General features: G+C 47.4%; 1 protein-coding gene across 1 annotated transcript in view; it reads left to right on the top strand.

Annotated features, from left to right (window-relative positions):
- Positions 1 to 24,872, top strand: part of LOC138492807 (platelet binding protein GspB-like) — a 197,227-nt gene that overhangs the window by 11,187 nt on the left and 161,168 nt on the right. The window contains exon 2 of the mRNA XM_069620161.1: positions 18,149 to 18,286. Within this exon, the coding sequence (XP_069476262.1) occupies positions 18,149 to 18,286 (138 nt within the window). The remainder of the gene's footprint in view (positions 1 to 18,148; positions 18,287 to 24,872) is intronic.

A 24,872-nucleotide genomic window follows, 5' to 3' on the forward strand; every position in this document is an offset into this window, starting at 1 on the left:
CTACTGATTCTGAGCTGAAGAGAGGTTTTCGCAATAATAGCTACTCCACCTCCTACTTTGTCTTGTCGGTCAGATCTAAATATGGTGTAGTTTGAAGGAATGGCTAGTGACAGTAGTGGGCCTGAAGCTGGGTGAAGCCACATTTTGGTGAGTGCCATGAAGTCTAGCTTGTTTTCCAGAATGATGTCATGCACCTCTGAGGCATGTGCGCCAATGATTAGTTTGCATACTTTACCTTAGACATGTATAACATTTGGGGCATGATTAGATAAAGAATGTTCCCATGATCACACAACCTTCTGGTCACGTGCCAAGGCCGGGACTTGAATCGAGGGTTGCTGGTTGAAAATGTAGTAATTTAGCCGCCTACACCAGGGGTAGCCAGCATGTTGCCCTCCGTACTTGTTGGCATATAACCCCAGCCGTCAAAGTCAGTTGTGAGGGATCATGGGAGTTGTAGCCGTGGTATCTGGACGGAGTCAGGTTGGCGAACCCTGCACTAAATCCCGCCACCCTCTTATGAAACAACAATGGCAGAAGCACAATAAACAAATCACAAGGAAGCCACATTATTGGTAAAAGATTGTAGAATGTACTCAGGCATGGGTAAATCTCTCCTCCTCAACACCTAGGCCATTACGTTACCCCTGTGCCACGTAACTCGCTAGACGGCGTATGGCCCTCTCCTCTCCGCCACCCTGTACAACTGTGCCCTTGCTCTGCACCCCTCTGTATCCTGCCCCCTGCTGTATGGTTCTGTGTCATTTCATCGTGGGATGTTTTTTAGCTGGGTTTTTTACTGTGAATTTTTTGAATGAAAAAATGCATCGAATTTTTAAACATTTTCTTTTGGGGGAGATCACCCCAAACTCCCCATTCACTTTAATTTTTGATCTAGTTCCAAACACCCACACCCCATATATATAATTTTGTAACTCCCCTGAAAAAATTTGATGGTTTTTGTCGTAAAAGAATTTGCAGTAAAAAACCCAGCGAAAAAACATCCCACGATGAAAGGACGTTGTACCCTGCTGTATATCTGGTCTGTTGTTACCGCTGTAAAGCACTCTGGTATGCATCTGTACTGTTGTATACCTCTGTAAAGCGTTACATTGCTTCACGATAACAGGACCGCGCTCAATAGGTACAACGTTCACCCATCGCATGATTTTTTTGCAATTTTTTCGTCAAAAATGTTCGGCAAAAAAAGCAGTGAAAAAATACTGGGGATGAACGAACATAGAACCGCTCAATAAATACCATCATGTTAATAACAAATCCCTCGCGATCACAAGGAGTGGCAGCGCTTATTTGTGATGATATTTTCAGCAATGCGCAAGCACATCAATTAGCGCTAGAATGTGTGCACGCGGTGCCACGAGAATTCATTGACATCCCACCGGCACTGCACCACATATGGTGCATGCTCGAGACCGCTGCTCTCTGTTCCTACAGTTGCAGATACTGACGTCATCAGAACAAAACTTAAAGGGTCCCCAGGATTCCCAAAAATGCTTAAGTTATTGTCCTCCAGAAAAGGCAGCTGCAGTGATTACAGACCAACCTGAGCACAGTTCTCTGGGACTCATTGCAGCACCCAAAAGGTAGGAATTGTCTTGGGAGGATAGCTCAGGGGCAACGTGCTCGCCTTGGAAGCAAGAACGACACAGAGCAACACAGGTTTGAATCCCGGGTCTGTACTTAGAAACCTCTCGGTATTAAGCGCGCTATAAATAACCTTTCATATCATATCATATCAATGACCAACATACACATTGCCCCTATGGCAGGCTGCCTGACAGCTACTGAATTTCATGTGTGCTAGCACTGCAAGACATCCCCACAGTAGACATCTTAAAGACCAGGCTTGTCTGGAGGTTGCTGAGTTGTGCCACCGCCCGGGGGTATCAAGAACCTTGTGGATGCAAAAGGATCAGGGCAAGAGGATGGATTTGCCACAGGAAAATGGAAGGGAGAATGCAGATGGAGAAAACATGCCTTGTGGTAGATTGGTTGTATTTAGACACAGTTATGGAGGGACCAGAGCTCAGGACTAAAGAGAAAAGTTAAATTCTAATATATTTGGGTTCACCTGGACAAGGGTTGTCCAACTCCAAGGCCTCGAGGGCCGGGTTCCTGACAGGCTTTCAGGATACCCCTCATTAATATTCATTAGGAAAAAATGTGCATACATTTAGAATCATTGTATGCAAATTGTCTCATGAATATTAATGAGGGGTATCCTGAAAACTCAACATGGATCCGACCCGACATTTAAAGTGTGGGGCTTTTTGAACGAGCTTACCTTTACATTTTGACCACAGGGAAAACTCAGAACGGGAATTCTGGGAATACCAGGCTTAGAGGATTGGTGTGGCTCAGTCAAGAGTAGAGTGAACGATGAATGCAGATGGATAGCAAAGGGAAAGTAGGGCAGGTATATTCCCAAATGACACATTCCAGCATATACTGAAAGCCTGGCACCTTAAATGTGAGAAGTTCTGAAGATCACATGGAGGCAGCGTTGGAACTGCCCCAATCCCAAATAGAGCTGATGACTTGGCATAATTTACCCACTGTGCAGCTCAACTACTTCACTTACATGAGGCACTACCACAGGGCAGATGCTTTCTGGAATGATTGATGCTAGGCGAACAGATGTCAAAGGTCAAAGGTCGCAGACACCCAATGGAACAAATACATCATAGGACACAGAGGAGAAACCAGAGGGGAGCACAGGGACAGCAGAGCTGGCTTGAACTAGCAGAGCCACCGCCCCCCACCACCAACACTTGGCATACTGAAGTCTGGTCACGTGCCGAGGGGAACGACTGCCAGCCAGTACATTCCACGTCCTGCATGTGTGCATGCCATTGCCTTACCTTAAGTGTGAACCTAGTACCCTACCACCCACTAAATGACATGTTACAACTGCAGCTGTTGAAAGGCAGCGCATCAATTGACTAGAAGGGACAGGCTCACTTAGGGGCAGACAACATGCACACTGTGCCATTTTTGGAGCAATTATGTAATTTCCTTATTTTCTCATTTGCATTTTTTTACGCCACTTAAAATAAGCCTGGGCTAGTTAATAGGTATGCAGCAAGTTGGTGTGGTGCACCACTTCTCCTGGCTGGAAATCAGAGGGTCAGAGGAAGTTGTGGAGCAGGCTATGCCAAACAGGTGACCTTCTTGTGCCTACCCGATTGCTCAAACCTGTCTGTGGACTCCTGGTCTAGCGGCAGCATACAGGAGGACAACGCCCAAGAATTAGGGTGAAAGCCAGAAGCGAGGCCTATTGCCCACCTCCTGGGACATTGTGAGTTCGAGGGTTGTTGACATGATGCATACCCGGGTCCCCCGACATAGCACCACACCGTGCTCACACAACACACCTACCAGGTTGGTCTCTTAGATGCCTGCCCAGCCCACTTGAATTACACAACACAGCATGGTCACCACCTCTTCTGCCTCCAGCAAGCACTCTGCACACCCAGGCTGTGCACGTGTGTGGAAGAGCACAGCAGACGAGAACCTAAATGCCTTAAGGATCCAGGACGTGGCTAACTCGGGTGCATGGAGTGAGGCTAAGCCTTGACAGGAATGGACATTTCCGAGGAGAGGAACTTAGTGGAGACCAGGCATACATGAGCCGCTACTGAAGTCATGACTTTCTCAGGGGCTCTAAGCTGGCCCGTCCTCAGGCGCCGCCTTAAGAGAACAAAGAAAAGGGCGAGCGGAGGCAAGCATGCAATGCGAGAGGTTAAACAGACCGGTGAATCCTGGAAAAGGTGGAAAATACCCAACACGTGTGAAGACCACACTCTTTAATTGGGAGATTACATGGTGCCATTAGGTTCTATCCATCTGCAAAAAGAGACCATGGTCCCACGGTCAGACCTTGTGGGTCCAGGACAGCTAATCTAGACATGGCCGGGGCAGTGTGTATAGCACTCAGCCAAGGTGCACACGCTTCACCACAGCTCTCCATGGGGAAAGGATGGAATTCCGCAGCCAACCACTGCACCTTACGTGACCTTTACACGAAGAGTATCTAAGGACGATGCACGCCGCAATATGCCATCAGCGTACCCACAGGTGCCAGGCACTGGAACATGCCGCGCCAGGATTCCTGGAAACTCGAGGACCATGAATGAGTGGAAAAGATGGCATGTTGACTGATGCTCTCTCAGAGGGCACCGATTCCTTGAATTTCAGGGCGCGTGCTCTTCAAAAGTAGCGAGCTTAGTCGGTGCAAAGTTACCGGGGCAGCTCAAGGGTGAATGGAGTGGTGTCTCCTGCATTGCCTGGACCTCCAGTCAGTGTGCATCAAGTCAAATGCACTGGTGCATTGCAGCCATACAACGGTAGGGAGATCGCCTGCTCCGTAGCGCCTCAAGGATCCCTTAAGAAGGAAATCTTGGGCTCTGATTGGCTTCAGGTCAGGTCTTCATTTCTTTATGCGACACTATGGCGTTGGCACTGATTATAAGGGAAGGGCATTTAGAAAATGGATGGCACCAACACTCACATCAGTGGACAATAGCAGTAGAACTCAAGGGTCTCTCATTTTGGAAAACATGGCACCGAGCGGTGGACTGGGAACCAAAAGAAGCCCTGGAAATAAAGTTCAAAGTGGCCCCATATGACTCATTTTCAGCAATCCCAAACCTTTTCTCATGAGAAAATGTGGAAATACCACACAAGTGGCCCATGGTGCAGAGGCCCACCGGGAAATCTCCAGAGTACCCTGTAGGCCAGTCCACCCCTGATGGCACCTCTTCTCCCTGCCTCTGTTATCAAGGGTATATTTGATCAACAATAAGCACAGAGAAAAGTGCCCCAGGTTCCTTCCCGCCGCCTTTGTTTTTAGCTCAATGAAAGACTCAGGGTAAATCCATGTACGTTAAAGAAACTCTTAAAAGTACAGCTTGTAAGTGCTGAAGGCATGAGGGTGTGCCCGTCGGTACACACGGCTATTCCAGCCGCCTTGCAAGGGATGGTACATGTGTGGTACTTTTTGCACCCTATTAGAAAACATTCAATAAGCTGCGGACATGGGGGTGGGGTCTTTGGCTTGGCAGTGTTTACAGTCATACTTATGAATGCAAGTCATTCCAAGAAAAAGGGAGAAGTGACAGAAAGGTTTCAGGCATCTGAGGAAGGAGGGCCATTGGATACCTTGGCTTTTGGGACCAGGAGCTCAGTCATTTGCTGTTTTACCATTTGTTAACGTAAATAGACTTCCACTTGGGGAAAGAATCATGCAAAGAAAAGACTTTCAGACAACTCGCAAACACAAATATGAGTTAGAACATGTTCACAAAGAGCTTAAATAGCATTTTAGTGCATTATGAGTTTCCCTAATCCATGAAATAGATACAGAGATTGAGAGGGAACCTAGGGCCAGCCAGCCACCTCTAGTCTACTCGTAACCCTGACCCCTTCAGCACTGTGGCCCACAGTTCATATCCCGCTCTGTCCCTGCTGCCACAGTGCTATTCCTGCTCTGCCCCTGCAGCCACACTGCTATTCCTACTCTGTCCCTGCTGCCACACTGCTATTCCTGCTCTGTCCCTGCTGCCACACTGCTATTCCCGCTCTGTCCCTGCTGCCACACTGCTATTCCTGCTCTGCCCCTGCTGCCACAGTGCTATTCCTGCTCTGTCCCTGCTGCCACAGTGCTATTCCTGCTCTGTCCCTGCTGCCACACTGCTATTACTGCTCTGTCCCTGCTGCCACACTGCTATTCCTGCTCTGTCCCTGCTGCCACAGTGCTATTCCTGCTCTGTCCCTGCTGCCACAGTGCTATTCCTGCTCTGTCCTTGCTGCCACAGTGCTATTCCCGCTCTGTCCCTGCTGCCACACTGCTATTCCCGCTCTGTCCCTGCTGCCACTGCTATTCCCGCTCTGTCCCTGCTGCCACAGTGCTATTCCTGCTCTGTCCTTGCTGCTACACTGCTATTCCCGCTCTGTCCCTGCTGCTACTCTGCTATTCCCGCTCTGTCCCTGCTGCCACACTGTCATTACCTCCCTGCAGCCACACTGCTATTCCTGCTCTGTCCCTGCTGCCACAGTGCTATTCCTGCTCTGTCCATGCTGCCACAGTGCTATTCCTGCTCTGTCCTTGCTGCCACAGTGCTATTCCCGCTCTGTCCCTGCTGCCACACTGCTATTCCCGCTCTGTCCCTGCTGCCACAGTGCTATTCCCGCACTGTCCCTGCTGCCACAGTGCTATTCCTGCTCTTTCCCTGCTGACACACTGTTATTCCCGCTCTGTCCCTGCTGCCACACTGCTATCCCTGCTCTGTCCCTGCTGCCACAGTACTATTCCTGCTCTGTCCCTGCTGCCACAGTGCTATTCCTGCTCTGTCCCTGCTGCCACAGTGATATTCCTGCTCTGTCCCTGCTGCCACAGTGCTATTCCTGCTCTGTCCCTGCTGCCACAGTGCTATTCCTGCTCTGTCCTTGCTGCCACAGTGCTATTCCCACTCTGTCCCTGCTGCCAAACTGCTATTCCCGGTCTGTCCCTGCTGCCAAACTGCTATTCCTGCTCTGTCCCTGCTGCCACAGTGCTATTCCTGCTCTGTCCCTGCTGCCACACTGCTATTCCCGCTCTGTCCCTGCTGCCACTCTGCTATTCCCTCGCTGTCCCTGCTGCCACACTGTTATTACCTCCCTGCAGCCACACTGCTATTCCTGCTCTGTCCCTGCTGACACACTGTTATTCCCGCTCTGTCCCTGCTGCCACACTGCTATTCCTGCTCTGTCCCTGCTGCCACACTGCTATTCCTGCTCTGTCCTGCAGCCACAGTTCATATCCCGCTCTGTCCATGCTACCACACTGCTATTCCCGCTCTGCCCCTGCTGCCATACTGTTATTACCTCCCTGCAGCCACACTGCTATTCCTGCTCTGTCCCTGCTGACACACTGTTATTCCCGCTCTGTCCCTGCTGCCACACTGCTATTCCTGCTCTGTCCCTGCTGCCACAGTGCTATTCCTGATCTGTCCCTGCTGCCACAGTGCTATTCCTGCTCTGTCCATGCTGCCACAGTGCTATTCCTGCTCTGTCCTTGCTGCCACAGTGATATTCCCGCTCTGTCTCTGCTGCCACACTGCTATTCCCGCTCTGTCCCTGCTGCCACACTGCTATTCCTGCTCTGTCCCTGCTGCCACAGTGCTATTCCTGCTCTGTCCCTGCTGCCACACTGCTATTCCCGCTCTGTCCCTGATGCCACACTGTTATTACCTCCCTGCAGCCACACTGCTATTCCTGCTCTGTCCCTGCTGACACACTGTTATTCCCGCTCTGTCCCTGCTGCCACACTGCTATTCCTGCTCTGTCCCTGCTGCCACACTGCTATTCCCACTCTGTCCCTGCTGCCACACTGCTATTCCTGCTCTGTCCTGCTGCAACAGTTCATATCCCGCTCTGTCCCTGCTGCCACACTGCTATTCCCGCTCTGCCCCTGCTGCCATACTGTTATTACCTCCCTGCAGCCACACTGCTATTCCTGCTCTGTCCCTGCTGACACACTGTTATTTCCGCTCTGTCCCTGCTGCCGCATTGCTATTCCTGCTCTGTCCCTGCTACCACACTGCTATTCCCGCTCTGTCCCTGCTGCCACACTGCTATTCCTGCTCTGTCCCTGCTGCCACACTGCTATTCCCGCTCTGCCCCTGCTGCCACACTGTTATTACCTCCCTGCAGCCACACTGCTATTCCTGCTCTGTCCCTGCTGCCACACTGCTATTCCCGCTCTGCCCCTGCTGCCACACTGCTATTCCTGCTCTGTCCCTGCTGCCACACTGCTATTCACGATCTGTCCCTGCTGCTACACTGCTATACCCGCTATGTTCCTGCTGCCACAGTGCTATTACCACTCTGTCCCTGCTGCCACACTGCTATTCCCGCTCTGTCCCTGCTGCCACACTGCTATTACCACTCTGTCCCTGCTGCCACACTGCAATTACCGCTCTGCCCCTGCTGCCACACTGCTCTTCCCGCTCTGTCCCTGCTGCCACACTGCTATTCCCGCTCTGTCCCTGCTGCCACACTGCTATTCCCGCTCTGTCCCTGCTGCCACACTGTTATTACCTCCCTGCAGCCACACTGCTATTCATGATCTGTCCCTGTTGCCACACTGCTATTCCCGCTCTGTCCCTGCTGCCACACTGCTATTACCACTCTGTCCCTGCTGCCACACTGATATTCCCGCTCTGCCCCTGCTGCCACACTGCTATTCCTGCTCTGTCCCTGCTGCCACACTGCTATTACTGTTCTGTCCCTGCTGCCACACTGCTATTCCCGCTCTGTCCCTGCTGCCACTCTGCTATTCCCTCTCTGTCCCTGCTGCCACACTGTTATTACCTCCCTGCAGCCACACTGCTATTCCTGCTCTGTCCCTGCTGACAGACTGTTATTCCCGCTCTGTCCCTGCTGCCACACTGCTATTCCTGCTCTGTCCCTGCTGCCACACTGCTATTCCCACTCTGTCCCTGCTGCCACACTGCTATTCCTGCTCTGTCCTGCAGCCACAGTTCATATCCCGCTCTGTCCATGCTGCCACACTGCTATTCCCGCTCTGCCCCTGCTGCCATACTGTTATTACCTCCCTGCAGCCACACTGCTATTCCTGCTATGTCTCTGCTGACACACTGTTATTCCCGCTCTGTCCCTGTTGCCACACTGCTATTCCTGCTCTGTCCCTGCTGCCACAGTGCTATTCCTGCTCTCTCCCTGCTGCCACAGTGCTATTCCTGCTCTGTCCTTGCTGCCACAGTGATATTCCCGCTCTGTCTCTGCTGCCAAACTGCTATTCCCGCTCTGTCCCTGCTGCCACACTGCTATTCCTGCTCTGTCCCTGCTGCCACAGTGCTATTCCTGCTCTGTCCCTGCTGCCACACTGCTATTCCCGCTCTGTCCCTGCTGCCACTCTGCTTTTCCCGCTCTGTCCCTGCTGCCACACTGTTATTACCTCCCTGCAGCCACACTGCTATTCCTGCTCTGTCCCTGCTGCCACACTGCTATTCCCACTCTGTCCCTGCTGCCACACTGCTATTCCTGCTCTGTCCTGCTGCAACAGTTCATATCCCGCTCTGTCCCTGCTGCCACACTGCTATTCCCGCTCTGCCCCTGCTGACACACTGTTATTCCCGCTCTGTCCCTGCTGCCACAGTGCTATTCCTGCTCTGTCCCTGCTGCCACACTGCTATTCCCGCTCTGTCCCTGCTGCCACACTGCTATTCCTGCTCTGTCACTGCTGCCACACTGCTATTCCCGCTCTGCCCCTGCTGCCACACTGTTATTACCTCCCTGCAGCCACACTGCTATTCCTGCTCTGTCCCTGCTGCCACACTGCTATTCCCGCTCTGCCCCTGCTGCCACACTGCTATTCCCGCTCTGCCCCTGCTGCCATACTGTTATTACCTCCCTGCAGCCACACTGCTATTCCCGCTCTGTCCCTGCTGCCACAGTGCTATTCCTGCTCTGTCCCTACTGCCACACTGCTATTCCCGCTCTGTCCCTGCTGCCACACTGCTATTCCTGCTCTGTCCCTGCTGCCACACTGCTATTCCCGCTCTGCCCCTGCTGCCACACTGTTATTACCTCCCTGCAGCCACACTGCTATTCCTGCTCTGTCCCTGCGGCCACACTGCTATTCCCGCTCTGCCCCTGCTGCCACACTGCTATTCCTGCTCTGTCCCTGCTGCCACACTTCTATTCACGACCTGTCCCTGCTGCCACACTGCTATTCCCGCTCCACCCTTGCTGCCACAATGCTATTCCCGCTCTGTCTCTGCTGCCACACTGCTATTTCCGCTCTGCCCCTGCTGCCACGCTGCTATTCCCTCTCTGTCCCTGCTGCCACACTATTACTGCTCTGTCTCTACTGCCACACTGCTTTTCCTGCTCTGCCCCTGCTGCCACACTGCTATTCCCTCTCTGTCCCTGCTGCCACACTATTACTGCTCTGCCCCTGCTACCACACTACTATTCCCGCTCTGTCCCTGCTGCCACACTGCCATTCCTGCTTTGTCCCTGCTGCCACACTGCTATTACCTCCCTACTGCCACACTGCTATTCCCGCTATCTTTTTAAATACTTGGTGATTAAGTCTTAACTTTATGGAGTTTTCTGAATTCTGAAAGCATATGTTCAGTAACATTCCAAAATCTACCTTCTGAATAGTCATATTGGTTGTGGTCATTTGTTGGCACTCTGATTTACGTGAAGACAGTGGCAACATGTTTGCTATGACAGCACCTCCCAAAAAGTACTCCACACTCACCAGCATCAGGTCTTCTTTCTGCCCTCGTTTCCGACCCGCAGCCAAGCAACGGCCCCCAACAAAGAAATGACACGGTGGAGGTGATCGACACCCTCAATGGGTCGTGTAGTCCTCAGACTTTCTAGTCATTACCTGGGACACTCCTCTGCCCTTTCGAACCCACTCCCAGCGCGCAGTAGCATTTACTAATATGCTATTGTGTCCCCGTCTACCGAGAATGTATTGGGTTTACTATCTAACTCATCCCATTACACAGAGCTGTTCCCTCTTCCATCCCTTCACCATCTGAAAATGCTCCTTCAGCCACAACCTCATATTTTGCATACTGCGGTCACCAGGCCATAGACTAACAAGTAGGTATCCTGGATCAATAAAATAAATACATGAATCTCTTATCCCCATCTGCAACCCAAACCTAATTAATTAATTGGCTATACCTCAACACTTCTGTTCACTGCCTCACCAACCTTAGTTCAATTACTCTCCCGCATTGCGAGAAAAAAAGGGCTCTGTAAGAGTGATATTTATTACTGGAAGCATTGAGCACCCTGGACTTCAAAGCTCAAACAAGCCCGAATCCTTTGCTGCATACAATTACATTTGTATTTAGGGTAGCCCGACCTCCTATGTTTGTCAAGCGGCACAGCTACTTCCAATCCACTTTCAGTGGTTTCGAAGCTCAAACATATCCAGTGGCAATGCTACAGATTTTATGATGGAATTTGTTTTTCAGCATGGCTGGGAAGCAATGACATTAAACTGGTGTTATAGACAAATGTTGATGCAATCAAGGGGTATTATCTTATTTCTTAGCAATGCTTTTGTATTCTACAAAAATAATTCACAATTCCTCTCCTGAATTTCTTCAGAATTCTTGGCAATGATGGCTCCTAAATATTGAATAGACCAGTTTCCCATTTTAAATTACCCGACTCACTCTCCAGTGCAATAGCTCTGTCTTATGACCCTTCACTCTATACCCGAATGATGTACACATTCTTTAAAAAAAGGGGGTTTTCTGACCAGATCCTAAGAGTAAAAGAAATAAAAGAATAGATCATCTGCAAAAAGTTAAGGGGCCTCATTACACGGATGGCGGTAAGGATTTACCGGTACCGGTAAAATACCGGTACCGGTAAATCCTTACCGCCTTACTACGAGGTCCCTTTGCGGGTTGGGGGATTTAACGCCTGCTTTTTGCAGGCGTTAAAATCCAACCCACTAAGGGACCTCGGAGCTAATTACGGCACCGCAAAATTGCGGTGCCGTAATTAGCGCCTTCCCCATTCCCATAGAGCCCTATCGGGCAGAAATGGGAATGGGAAGGGCAATGGTGGAAGGGGGATTTACTGCCCCTCCAACCTTGGAATGGGGCGGTAAATCCTCTTTCCACCAAGGCGGTGCCGGTATTTTACCGGCATGAGCCATGGCGCTAGTAGCGCCATGGCTCACCGCCTACCGTGTAATGAGGCTAAAGGTCTTGTATTTAAAAGAAAGGATTTTTAAAGGGATGTGCTCAGTGGTTTTAGGCCAGCAGTCCAATGGCCGACACATATGAAAGGTGCCAATGAGGGCACCTGTCTGGCTCCTCCCCCATTGACAAGAGATCTGTGATGTGGCCTTTCACCCCTACCCTGGCCCATTCACAACCTTTGCTGCTACGCAACACAACTTTAGAGTGTGTTTTTACCTCTGCCCATGTCACTCTGTCAAACACCTTCTCAGCATCTTCTTTGGATACTACCTTAGAGAGGTCATGTGTAGTTGCAATATTTGCAGCGTGAGCTAGTGTCTGCCTTCAGATCAGGAATAATCCCTTGCTGCTCTGGGTTGACAAACATATCACCCTCCACTCCCCCAACCCAATCTTACTGCCTGTAATAACATTGTGTATCGGCATTCATCCTGAAAGAGAGACACATCTAAGGATTGTTTCCATGTTTACCAATGACTGCAATCGAGATGCCTTCCCAAGTGAAAAGGATTTGACCTTTCAAGAACATAATATTAAAAAGTAGTTGACCCCCAATACCTCGATTCCTACTTTATGAACATTCTTAGGAATTACACTGGCCCCAGACACCTTTTCATTTCACTGCTCCCTCGATAGCAGTGCAGAGGTGCTCCCGCAGCCATGTCAGCTAAGTTCCCAAAGCATGCTACCATCCGATTGAGGACTGCGGATGGGTCTACCTTACATAACTTCCTACGCTAGCTCTTGATTTCCCCAGAAAAGGTTCTCAAAAGTCTTGCGATGCATCATGCCAGGGTTCTTAGCGGACACTGTCCAACGCCTTTTGTTATTCGGTTTGTTTGCAGTCAACAGAGGCGTTGTAATGAGGGGGCTATAGCCCCAGATCTTTTTGTTGTAGCCCTGGATAGAAGCTCAGGGGTTACAGCCAAAAAGGCTAGCTAGCCACCATTCCCGACAGTCCCAAAATTAGCATAGCCCCGGATCTTTTCCAGACCTAGCAACACCCCTGGCAGCCAACATGTCTCATGAACACTTGCGTCCACTTTTAAATAAAAGGCTTGTTGAGCAGACATAGTTAATCATTCAAGGTAGTGTCGGGTCACTAACTGGAGCTTTAATTTGTTTATATTTTAGGGAGTTTGGGAAAGGGGACACCCTGAAGCACGTGACCCAGGATAAGTCAATATTTGACACACCGTTACAATTAAGAAGTTTCTTCACCTTTTTGTTAGAAAATGTGGAAGGGGTGTATTTAACTCATCAACAGTATCTGAAGACTGGTTGAGTATTATAGAGAGCAGAGAGTGGACATTTTTGTTCTCATTCATGTGAGTGGCAGTCATGCCAGTGCAGCCTAGCGCTTCTGGGAATTGATCACCAGTGGCAGTTGTCACGGTTTATTAGGCGGTCACTCTCAACTCAGGGAGTTCCTTGCCCCCCCCCAAAAAAAGGTGGTGCGCACCCAATGCCCGTACACAGATTCAACTTTATTGAGGCCATAATCCGTCTCGCACCACCCCAACAAGTATCCTCTGTACCACCAATGTGCTAGGAACTAGGCCGGTGTATAGTAAGAATATATTTATTTAAGTTTTTACCAAGAATGATAGAACAATTATGCAAAAATCAACCACCACTGCTCTGGCACTTCCTCATATCACAACACCAAATTACTTTCTGTTATTAAAACAACACATAGAATTTTGAAATAGGCAGTCGCAACTTACGTCAGATTTAATTGCAAATTAAACAATAGAAAACATTAACAATATAAGGTGATGGCTTAGTGTGTCCCAGTCCACTTTACCGCCAGCAACCCCCACCCTCCAGGCGTCAATTGGATATGACTCCTCGGATTTGAAGGCAAGGTCCAGGGAGTGGGAACACAATGAAAACATTGTTTTGGCCTTATTTTGAGAAAGGCAATGTTTGAGAAAGAAACTCAATGGGAAAATCGTTTTGGGCTTTTATTTGAAAAGCAAGGTTGCGAAAAGGAACTCAATGGGAACATGCTTTTTCAACACACATTCCAAGGACATTCAGTGCTTTGGGATTCTTCTTTAGGATGCATGGGCATAAATGGGAAATTTCGTTTTGCAACACACATACAATTGAGATGTAATGTTTGGTAATTCTGGTTTGCGATACAAGTGAAAACATGGGAAATTCTGTGTTACCCCCTCCCCATTCACTTGAAAGGCAGCATTTTAGGATTAATTATTTTGGGATTCAGGACCCCCCCCTTCTGGACAGAAGTCAGGGGGTACAGAAGAACAGTCAACAAAGTCTTTATTGCCTATACCGGCTCTAACCCACTTGGCATGAATTGTGTTATTTTCAAACTCTAACAACACTCATTCCGTGATTTGTCTATAGGGAATTCATTGATTTAATTTATGTACACGTGCTAAGGATATATACCCTTTCACCCCCTCCCCCACAATTTAATGGAAAGGATTAAGGCAGGCAAGTAGTTCCCCACACTATTCAATTTCCACAGAGAGGGTGGTTTTCTATGAGGAAATCATTTGAGTGAGATTTAATAAAATGTGCGAAGGGCCTACCCAGTTTCACCCCCCACCCACTAATGAAAAGGGATAAAGGCAGGTAGTTCCCCACACAATTGATGGCTTTTGGATTAGTCGACTTACATGGGAGGCCTTGTGTACGGTCATTCAGGAAAAACAGCAGGGCTCCTCTGAGGACAACATAAATCTGGTGAAAGTCATGGATTTTCTCCTGTACTCAGACTCCCTCTGGCTCCTCTGATGGGAGTCCCAGCTAGCTTCTAGATTTCCCTGTCACTGAATGGAATGCAAGGATTGAGGCCTCTCTGCCATTATTCCTCGCAAGAGTCCAATAGTAGACTACCTCCTGGAATAAAGTGGAAAAAGCTTTGTTCTGATGCAAAATTGACCTTTTATAGGGCTGATGACACTCCTACATTATCATAATTCCCACAGTAAGAATTGGCTAGCACTCTCCCTTAACCTCCCACCAAGATGCCCACTGGTTGCTGATAGGACCAGGAGTTGGGAGGAATGGGTTATGGAAGCTGAGGGAGGAGGACAAATGCATCATTTCAAAATGAAATCTAACAACATGGCAGCTATGCTAATTTTTCAGATAACTACATGCATCTAAATATCTTTCGAATTCTGCATTTTATGGCGAGTCGGAAAACACACATTTTATTTTGGCACGCCCTTCCTGAGTGGGGCCACCATTTCCATGGTTTGTGGCTACTCCGTAATAGTTACAACTCTGACACTACATACTACCAACATTAATTTTACCTTTATCACTCTATCAATTTTTCCAGTTCCTCAGATGTATGAAAATGCCAGAATCATAATTCTGATCATAATTCATATTACATCCATCATACAAATTTCATTTTTATTTGGTCCCCACAGGCTCTGTATACCATTTGAATCCAGGCTGGGCTCACTGGGACACACAATTTTCTTTTTGTTAGGGAAAAAGTAATCCAATGTTGATCACTGGCACTGCATAATAGGTGCTCATAGTTTCACTCTTATGGCCCCCACCATTTCTTCCATTAGGTTGCATTTATCTTTAGACACGTGACCAGGCCATCTGCTGGCCCATGTTTAGCCTAACATCTTCCTCCTCGGCTTCAAAGGATCCTGTATGACGGATAATGGACAGTTAATGTGGAGATTTGACCTTAAGGGGCATTTATGCTGACTGGCTTATCTGCATTCTCCACAATTCAGATCTAATTCTCTGTATTTTTAACATTTGAACTGAAAACAAAACCTGTTTTCTTGGTGGGCCCAGCCCAAAAGGTCTTGTGGTCAAAGTTTCAACTCAGAGAGAAAAACAAGTTGCAGTTCACAGTTCTGAAAGAATAGCATTTTATATTGGCAATCTGGGGACACATGACCTTTTGTATTGCATTTGGGCCTGTTGGCAAGTCATAAACACTTTCTTTACATAATGATTGAACGGAAATAAGTTACCTCTGGATATTAATCACACAGATAAGCTATAGTTACATGAGAAACCAGTGTTCACTTTTATACAAAATGAAATAGGCCTTTCCCAGTAAATGTTGTCATTTTAGGTGCTGAAATGAAGTCTCTTTATTCCTGAAAACGCAGTCTGTCATTCGACTTTATTTCTTAAATGTAAGCATCATTCCTCCTTTTTAGCTTCCAATGCCCAGTGTTTAAAATGAATCTTTTCTTTCCATGTGCACAGTTGCAGTTTTGAATCCGCCAAAGTGGGCCTTTCCTCTTTTTACAGGAAGTCATCATCTGCAATGCCACATGTCTTTTTTGGAATCCATTGGACAATGTTAGTAATATTACAGTTCTGAGTCAGACTCTTCTTCAGCTGAGTGCCTGTACATTGTTACAAAATGGACAGAGACCCATTCTCTGTCATTCACTAGGCCTCATCTTGGAAAAGAAGTGCTTTGGACTGGCCTGCATATTCCAATGGGTGTTGCCAACTTTGCTCTCCTCGCATGGCCTGGCCTCTCTATCCTGGACATTGTGGGGCTGTATTTTACCCCACACAGTCAGGCTAGGGGTCTTCCAGAGGGCAGATGGCTGTGCTGGTTGTGATCAATAGTTCAAGATATTCCTACAGAACTATCATCAAAGGTGTAACTGGAGAGCTTCTACTCGCGACCGCCGCCTCCCCCTCTCTGATTCCCTCCAGATATAGCCTTTATCAGACTCTTCTTCTCTGGCAGACAGAGTTGGTCCCTCCCCAGAAGAGGCCACAGCTCCTCTGCAGGTGGCTTGCAATTGTGGAATTTGCTGCAGTGAAAGGTATGCACTCCAGAAAGCTCCCCATAGAGCTACTTATTTGATTCCCTTTCAATAGGGCAAATTCATAAAATCACTCCTCTGCTTGTGTCAACCAACCTCTCACGTAGGTACAGTAATGGCTGGCAGTTCTGCAAAATTGAAGACCAACCTTCAGTTCCCATCATATCCTGGAGGGCAACGGGAGTACGGGTGGGGGCACCCATGGATGCGTTCATCCAGCAGGGCCCTTCCCCTGTACTACTCTGCTCTGCCAGTTTGCAGGAGGATGTACAGGGCAGACATGGGCCTTTTCAGACGCACGACCACAACATAAGAACATGAGACTTTCTACTATATTTCAGAAAGAGGGAGTATTATCTTGAGAGGAGAGTTGTAGAAGGGGTCAAAATGCAAAAATAGTATTTTCAGGTTGTAGGCCCTTTAAGGCCGAGTGCGCATTGTGCAGGCATGTGGTTAGAGGGACGCCCCATTTCAGAGCTGAGCTACAGGCTCATTTGAGTGACAGCCATGGTGGGAATGCTGATTATCTCAAGTTTAAAAGCAACTATAATTTAGGCACGGGACACATTGCAAAATGTTGTGTCGCTATTCAAGAGTGTGCTGATTCTGGACATAGGGCCTCATTACGAGGTTGGAGGTAGTCATGGCGCTATTAGCGGCATGACTACCTCCAATGCTGGTACCGTGTCCGGTCCCGTTCAATGGGGACTTACCGGTCTATTCCGACCTTTGCGGGACCGGTAAGTCCCCATTGAAAAAGCCATTCCCCATTCCCATTTCAGCCCCCATAGGGCTCAATGGGAATGGGGATGGAGCTAATAATGGTACCGCAAATTGCGCTACCGTTATTAGCTCTGAAGTCCCTTAACGGGTCCCTTCCATAACGTCTGGTAAAACCAGGCATTAAGGAAGGGACCCCATAACGCCTGGTAAAACCAGGCATTAAGGAAGGGACCCGCTAAGGGATCTCGTAGTAGGGCAGTAAGGGATTACCGGCACCGGTACCATTACCGGTGCCGGTAATCCCTTACCACCCACCTCGTAATGAGGCCTATAGTCTTGGGGGCGGGTTAAAATGAAGATAGCCTCACTTATTGCACAATAGGGCCTACAGTCTTTTCCTTTGCTGTCTCTCTCCTTCATCAACTTTAATCATCAATGCGAGTGTTTGCATGTATCAATACTGATATCATTGTTGTTTTGCCTTTATTGATATTATTGGTGTTACTATTTGGATTTTCCTTTTTTTACTGTCACTATTGCTTACATTATTATTGCTTTTATTGTTACTGTTATGATAATATATACACTATTTAATACTTACTAAAAGAATAACAATTATATTACTATCAGTAGTAATGATAATAATACAAGTAATACAAACATACGAATAATACCATGGTCCAATTAATGGTAGCACTAGTAGAAGTATTAATAATACTAAACATAATAAAAACAATATTTGATTTATTATTAATTTGTTAGTATCCTTGTTAACAGTGCAGCTCTAAATGATAAGTACTGAATATTGAATACATATCCAATTACATTTATTTCTTAATTTGTAAATTGCAGGTCTCGCCTGCAAAGGAAATTCTCAGTGTTGTGCGGGACGCAATGACAGCTGCAATGTTAACAGAACATGTTATTGTGATGAATTTTGTGAGAACCACAAGGACTGCTGCCCGGACTACAATGCAACTTGCCTTCACCGTAAGGAGCAACGATACAATCCATTGCCAGGGCATTGCTTGTCCAAGCACAGAGTACTATTTCATTGCTGAAGTCCTCTCTTCATAAACAGGGCAGTGCTTTGGGGTTGGGGGTGTACAGGTGTTTCCCGCACTTTACCAATTGCCTATTGGGTTCTTTCCAAATGTGCACGTCTAGTATGATGAAATACCTAATGGCTGTATGTAAACACTTTCTGTGATGGGTGAAGGGCTCTACAGATTCGAAAGTCTTTGCCTTACCAATCTCTTTACTCAGTATGGCACTTAGAGAGCTCATTTTTAGTTGTGGCACCTGTGTGGTAGGAAAGCAAGGCTAATGCTACAGTTATAGGGAATGCGGCTCAAACTTAGTGTCTATCCACTGCATGCCACATGCCAGGGGTAGACTGCTTTCTCCAACTGCCCATGTCACATCAGGGTAGGTGCGATAACAACTCCCCAACCAGCAAACACACATGGCATACCTACAGAGCCTGTTTCTAAATCTCCCCTGCTAATGTTCCGACTGCTCCATGCACCCGTCACCTGGCTACCCTCTGAACTTGGGCCCAGGCTCATGCATGTCCAGTTGCCCTTCGCACTGCCTCCTGGCTCAACCAGCACCTGTGGTTGTATCTGCAACTCTACAGTCCCCTTGCTCTGCACTTATTAGCCACCCGCAAGCTGCACTTATTGAGTTACCTGCACTTAGCCACCCGCAGGCTGCACTTTAAGTTTCCTGCAACCCCCCACCTCTCGGCACTTCTCCCCTTCCTCTTCCCTATCTGAATGACACAAGGCCTAGCAAGATCGTTGTTTTGGCCTTCCTCTGTTTCCCCCTCCTTGTCTTGTCACGCCTAGAAACACTTGTGTACAAGTGCGTTATACATACCATATCATATCATATCATATCGCTCAGGGGCAACATGCTCGCCTTGGACACAAGACTACACAGAGCACCACAGGTTCGATCCCTGGGTCCGCGCTTAGAAACCTCTGGGTATTAGGTGCGTTATACGTAACCTATCATATCATGGTTCTCACTGCTGTCTCTGTCTGAGCCAGTAATTATGAGCAAGAGTGTGACCACAGGTTGCACTGGAATACCCCAGCTCTCCCGGCCCTCCCCACTGTAAAAGGCATGTGGACCGGAGGGTGTGGGCAGAGTGCGCAGCCGCTGCAGCCCTCTTCCGCGGTCAAGCTCTGTCAGCCATGCAGGCTGCCTCCTTGTTCCCTCTGTCGAGAGATAGCCTGCATAGCCGACTGAGCTCCTTCTAGCGAAGCCAGACCTATTGTGTTTGCCAATGCTAGTTTAGAATAGTTGCTGTGGTGTATGTCTGAGCTGTGGGAGTCTGGCCCAAGATGGTATAGTGAGCCCGGCCATCTCTTGTGCATCAGGTGTGAGAAGAAGCAACTCCAACAACATCAAATTCTGTCACAAGCAGTGTCAGAAGGACAGTCAGTCAAAACAGATATCTCGCGGGCATGGCTCGTAAAGTCATATCAAATAATTTCATTAACTATGCATATGTTCAGCATGAGAAAAGGGCCATACAGCTTAAAAGCTTAGCACAATAGTTTTATAAAGTGGGGTAAAAGTAAAGCAATGCATACACTTGCAGAAATAATACAAACTAAACACAGCTGCTATGCCACTTCCTTATCACCCAGGCCACCCTCAGTCTATTAGCTACAGCAAATACAGGCTATTGGTGAAGCAGCATAAGGTTTAGGGCACTCTAACATATGTTTGACCAAGTAGGACCATGCCCTTCCATATAGAGGACACATTGCAGGCCCACAAGTACACAGTTGTGACCCATATTGGCCAAACCTTCAAGGCCTTTATGCTTCAGTTTTAATGTATTCACTACTTCGCACTGGTTTCTACTCCACTCACTTTGAATGAAATTGAGCTGACCTTTGACCTGATCACTTTCATACCATTAGCAGTGTATGGGGACTAGTTGTGATCCAATGATTAAGGTGCTTTCTGATTATTGATCCACTCATTGACTGGCCATGACCATGTTAAACCCTATGGCCATTCCCACTCACTACCTACCCTACCTTACTCAAAACACATCCTTCTAGGAGCATTTTGAGCTTGCTCTGTCAAGAGGTAACAGCACACTTTCTAGCTAACGTTATTTCTAAGCAGGCGGAGAGAGAATGGATTTATTAGGGAAGCAAATGCCCTGTTGGTGTAATAAAAACACCTTAACCAAAACACATGTGCCTGTAGCTACTTAACTTGATTCTGGCAAACTCATCTACTAGTAATATTATTGACTTAGGACCTTTTCACTAATGCTAAATGATGTTCCCCTACCCCCCTCATGCACCATCATGTGCTTCCCATAATTTCATCGAGGGCCAGTTCCTTACGTTATTGTCCGGCTCCACAGTCGATAATAGTGCCTTGGAAGTGAAAGCTTTCTCCATTTTGCTGTCCCTTCAAGAGGCGCTATAGGTTCTGCTGCTAGAGCTTACACGATCTTTTTAAATGTCTTATATCAATGTGTAAGGCAAAACTAAAAGTTGATGGCTGAAAGGTTTTGAATAAATCATAACCATGGGCGCAACTCTGAGCAACCCTCCAGACCATCGATCTCCACCTGCCAAGCCATTACAGAAGGGGAAAGACCATATGCAAACCAGTCCTGGTCCCACCCCAAAAGGGGCAGTCCAGCCCAAACTGCTTGGTCACATCCCATCTGCATGAGACCGCAGGCTTCCCCAGACAAGTTTTGGCCTTGTTGGACGTCATCAGTGAGGAGTAGCTTGGGTCTCTAGGCCCAGCAGGCTCGGCACCCAGATCTGGGCATACCCGTCCCACTCGGGGTAACGAAAGCAAAAACAAAGAGGTGATGGCTGGAAGGTTTAGAATAAATCATTACCATTGGCATACCCCTTTCTTTGTTGGCTTTGTAGGCGAAGAAAGGTGTCCTTGAGGGTTGCCATGAGCAATTTCCAGAGGTTTAAAATGAATTGTAAACCTTCCAGCCATCACATCTTTGTTTTGCATTGTCACCCCAAGTGGGACCGGTATACTCAGATTTGAGTTCTGTGCCTGCTCGGCCAAGAGACCCAAGCTACTCCTCACTGATGATGCCCAATGAGGCCGAAACATCTGGGAATTCTTGTGGTCTCATGCAGAAGGGATGTGACCAAGCAGTTTGGGCTGGACTGCCCCTTTGAGGGTGGGACCAAGCCTGATTTGCATATGGTCTTTCCCCTTTCTGTAATGACTTGGCAGGATAAGAACGATAGTCTAGGGGTTTGCCCAGGCAATGCCAGAGGTTAAGATTAATTCTAAACCTTCCAGCCATCACCTGTTTTTTTTTTTTTTGCTGTAGTCACTCCAAGTGGGATATGCATGCCCAGATGTGGGTCCCGTGTCTGCTGGGCCTGGAGACCCAAGCTACTCCTTACTGATGATGCCCAATGATGGCGAAACATGTCTGGGCATTTGTGTGGTCTCATGCAGAAGGGGAGTGACCAAACAGTTCAGGCTGGAGTGCCCCTTTGAGGGTGGGACCAAGCCTGATTTGCATATGGTCTTTCCCTTTTCTGTAATGGCTTAGCAGGTTAAGAACAATGGTCTGAAGGGTTGCCCAGAGCAATTGCCAGAGGTTTATGATTAATTTTAAAGAGAAAAGGTGTAATCTACTAACATTGTCCTTGCATGTATCCAGTCAAAACAATCTTCCTATCGATTTTAATTAATTATAAGCAAAAATACAAAAGTCGGATGGGTAACATTTATGTTCACATCTGTGACTTCTCTGTGTAATGTTATTTCAAACCTTAAAGCTTTATTTATCACAATAACCTAATTCAAGGGGGTGACTGCTCACTGTACAAAGTAACAAAAATCATGAAATTCATAAATAAAATGGACATAAAGAGGACACAGCTAAACAAAATAGGTTTTACAACAGTCCCAGAATGGGGACAGTGTCTGTGTACTTCTACGTGCAGAGGTGCAGGGGTGCAGGGGAGAGGGCAATGGCCTTCTAGTCTTGGGCAATTGGGGAAATGCCAGTCTTACTAATGAATGGCTGGCAATCTGTGTCTACACTTGTATTTGCCTGTAGCTTGGTATGCATTATGTTTAGGTCTGGTAGTATGGAATATTCCTGTCTGCACTAGATGTATTGATTTGCCATTGTTATGGATTGTGTATATTTCTATGATTGCATCATGTTATGGTCCATGGACAGTGTGGCATGGTCAGGTCACCCTGACCCATCTGTCAGTCTGGTGTCGGTCCCTAGTTGTCTGTGGTTGGCACCTGTGCATTTCACTAGCCTCCCCACCCCAGTCAAGCCCAGGCCTCTGTGCAGCCATTATGCCATGTTTCAGCCATCTTTGTACCAGGCCCCCCTCCCTGAGAATTCGTGGGTTTGGGAATGTCCAACTCACCTGCTTCCTGCCCAAACAGCTGCCCAATTCCGGGCTGGAGATCCCTGTCGACCCTGGTCTTTAATCCTGTGTCTCTCACTCTCTCTCTTCCCACCTCTCCCTCCTCTATCTCTTCTCTTTCTCTCTCTCTCTCTCTCTCTCTCTCTCCCCCTCTCTTTCCCCAGTGTACACTTCAGACTCACTGCTACGCAGGCACCCTGAGACTCGGTGCCCACCCTGAGTTCCCAAGCAACTGAACTAGCCTGAGACCCTAAGTAACCCCTCAGACCAGGCACATCCTGGGAACTCAGCTGCCCCCGAGGAAACCAGCATCCCGGAGCAAGTCAGCGCACACTGAAACTACATACACCCTGAAGACTCAGTCACCCAAAGACCCCGTTCGTTATGAGACCCGGTATACCCTGAGAAGCCAGTCACCTTGAAATCTCTTGTTTGTATTCTGTGAGCACCTGAGGTCACCTGTATAAAACTGAAACTATAACTGATCCATATCCATGTATCTCTCCTGCTAGAGGGCGGGAGACCCTGGAACACAACACAAGAGATAACTATCTGTTGCTAGGATACTGTGGCATGTTCCACGTCTCCCATCACAGCCACCCTTTCCTGGCGAGTTCCAAAGTCCACACATGCTCCAGGCCCAGTGACAGTGGCCCTGAATTTGGGTGCACATTTTGATAACCAACTTACATTTACATGGCACATTGATGCAGTAGCTAAAAACGCACATTTCACCTCTATAACATCAACCAATTAGACAACATTTAAGCCAAAGATCAATTTAAGATTTTAATCCAGGCACTGGTATTTTCTAGGTTGTACTATTGCCTTTCAGCCTATTTAGGCACCTGAAAAAAATTCATTATTAAAACGTCAAGCTATACAAAACTGTGCTTTGATGATAGTCTACAGCGTTAGGAAAGCGGATCACATCTCTAATTATTGTACGGATCTGCGGTGATTTAGGATTGAAGAGCTGTTTCAGTTTAGAGTCCTCACATTATCCTGCAAAATACTGAATGGGGCTTCACCAGAGTTCTTATATTTTTATTTTTATTATGGTTGGTTTGTTGCAAACCTTTCATAAAAGATACAACACATCAAATTTTCAAAGAAGTATGGGTTAAAACAATCACAAATCAATTACACGAATCCATCCTATCTAACAATATGGGGCTTCAACAAAAAACAACAATCTTCACAGTAAAATGCAGTGTCTAAAAATCAAAAATATATCCCCTCTTCACAATTCCAAGATTAATTCCATAAATGACATTATCGCAAACACCAGCAATGGTTCTTCTCCCATAATGAACATATTCCACCACTCCTACGATGACAATGAGTTGGAGCATTTTGCAACATCACTCATATAAGTCAGTCTCGAGGTATTTAAGCCTATGCATTCCACTATCAAATGCTTAGCCGTCTCAGTAATTCCCCTGTGTTTGCAGGACCGGCAATAAGCTTCCTCTCTTCCTATTTGTCTCAGAGAAGCTAAGACGTCTCTAGTAGTCAGGATATTCAGTCCTAGTCTCATGAGCATGTCTCTATATCTGGGAGTGGGGAAGTTTATGAGATAGGCCGGGAACTGATTTATCAGTCTCCTTTCCAAGTTCATATGTAATGTTAGTTTATAAGTCGATTTTAGCTCCTGGGTATGAATCCAATCCTTGATCATAATCCTGTTCTTGATCTTATCAGGGATTTCAATTAGTTCAAGCTTGCTTCTGGCCAGGCCTAGAAGCTTTTCCTCGCAGTTATGTTTCCAGGCATCTAACAGGCAATCTCTATGCCCTCGCCCTTATTGCTCAGGACTAGAAACTGAGCAGTCGGCTCCAACTCCACACACATCTTGAATAGGGCCAAAGACTTCCATTTAATAATTGAGCATATAGATTGAAGCCCCAGCTCATATCCTATTGAGGCAAGAAGCAAAGATTGGTGGAGACATTAGATCCTCTTCCATTAATTGCCATCTAAAACCTCCCAAAACAGTTTTGGAAGATTCAGTGCAGTCTCTGCACCATAGACCATGACCAGAATCACTTTTGTTTATAGAAGGTCGCTATTGGGGATGAAGAGGATTTCCCATATTTTTGGTGTAGCATTATAGCTTGGGTGGCCAGCCATTTAAACTTCAATCTCGCAGTTTGCAT

Source organism: Ambystoma mexicanum, chromosome 10, assembly GCF_040938575.1.
Source record: "Ambystoma mexicanum isolate Mex_15411 chromosome 10, UKY_AmexF1_1, whole genome shotgun sequence".
Classification (NCBI taxonomy): domain Eukaryota; kingdom Metazoa; phylum Chordata; class Amphibia; order Caudata; family Ambystomatidae; genus Ambystoma; species Ambystoma mexicanum.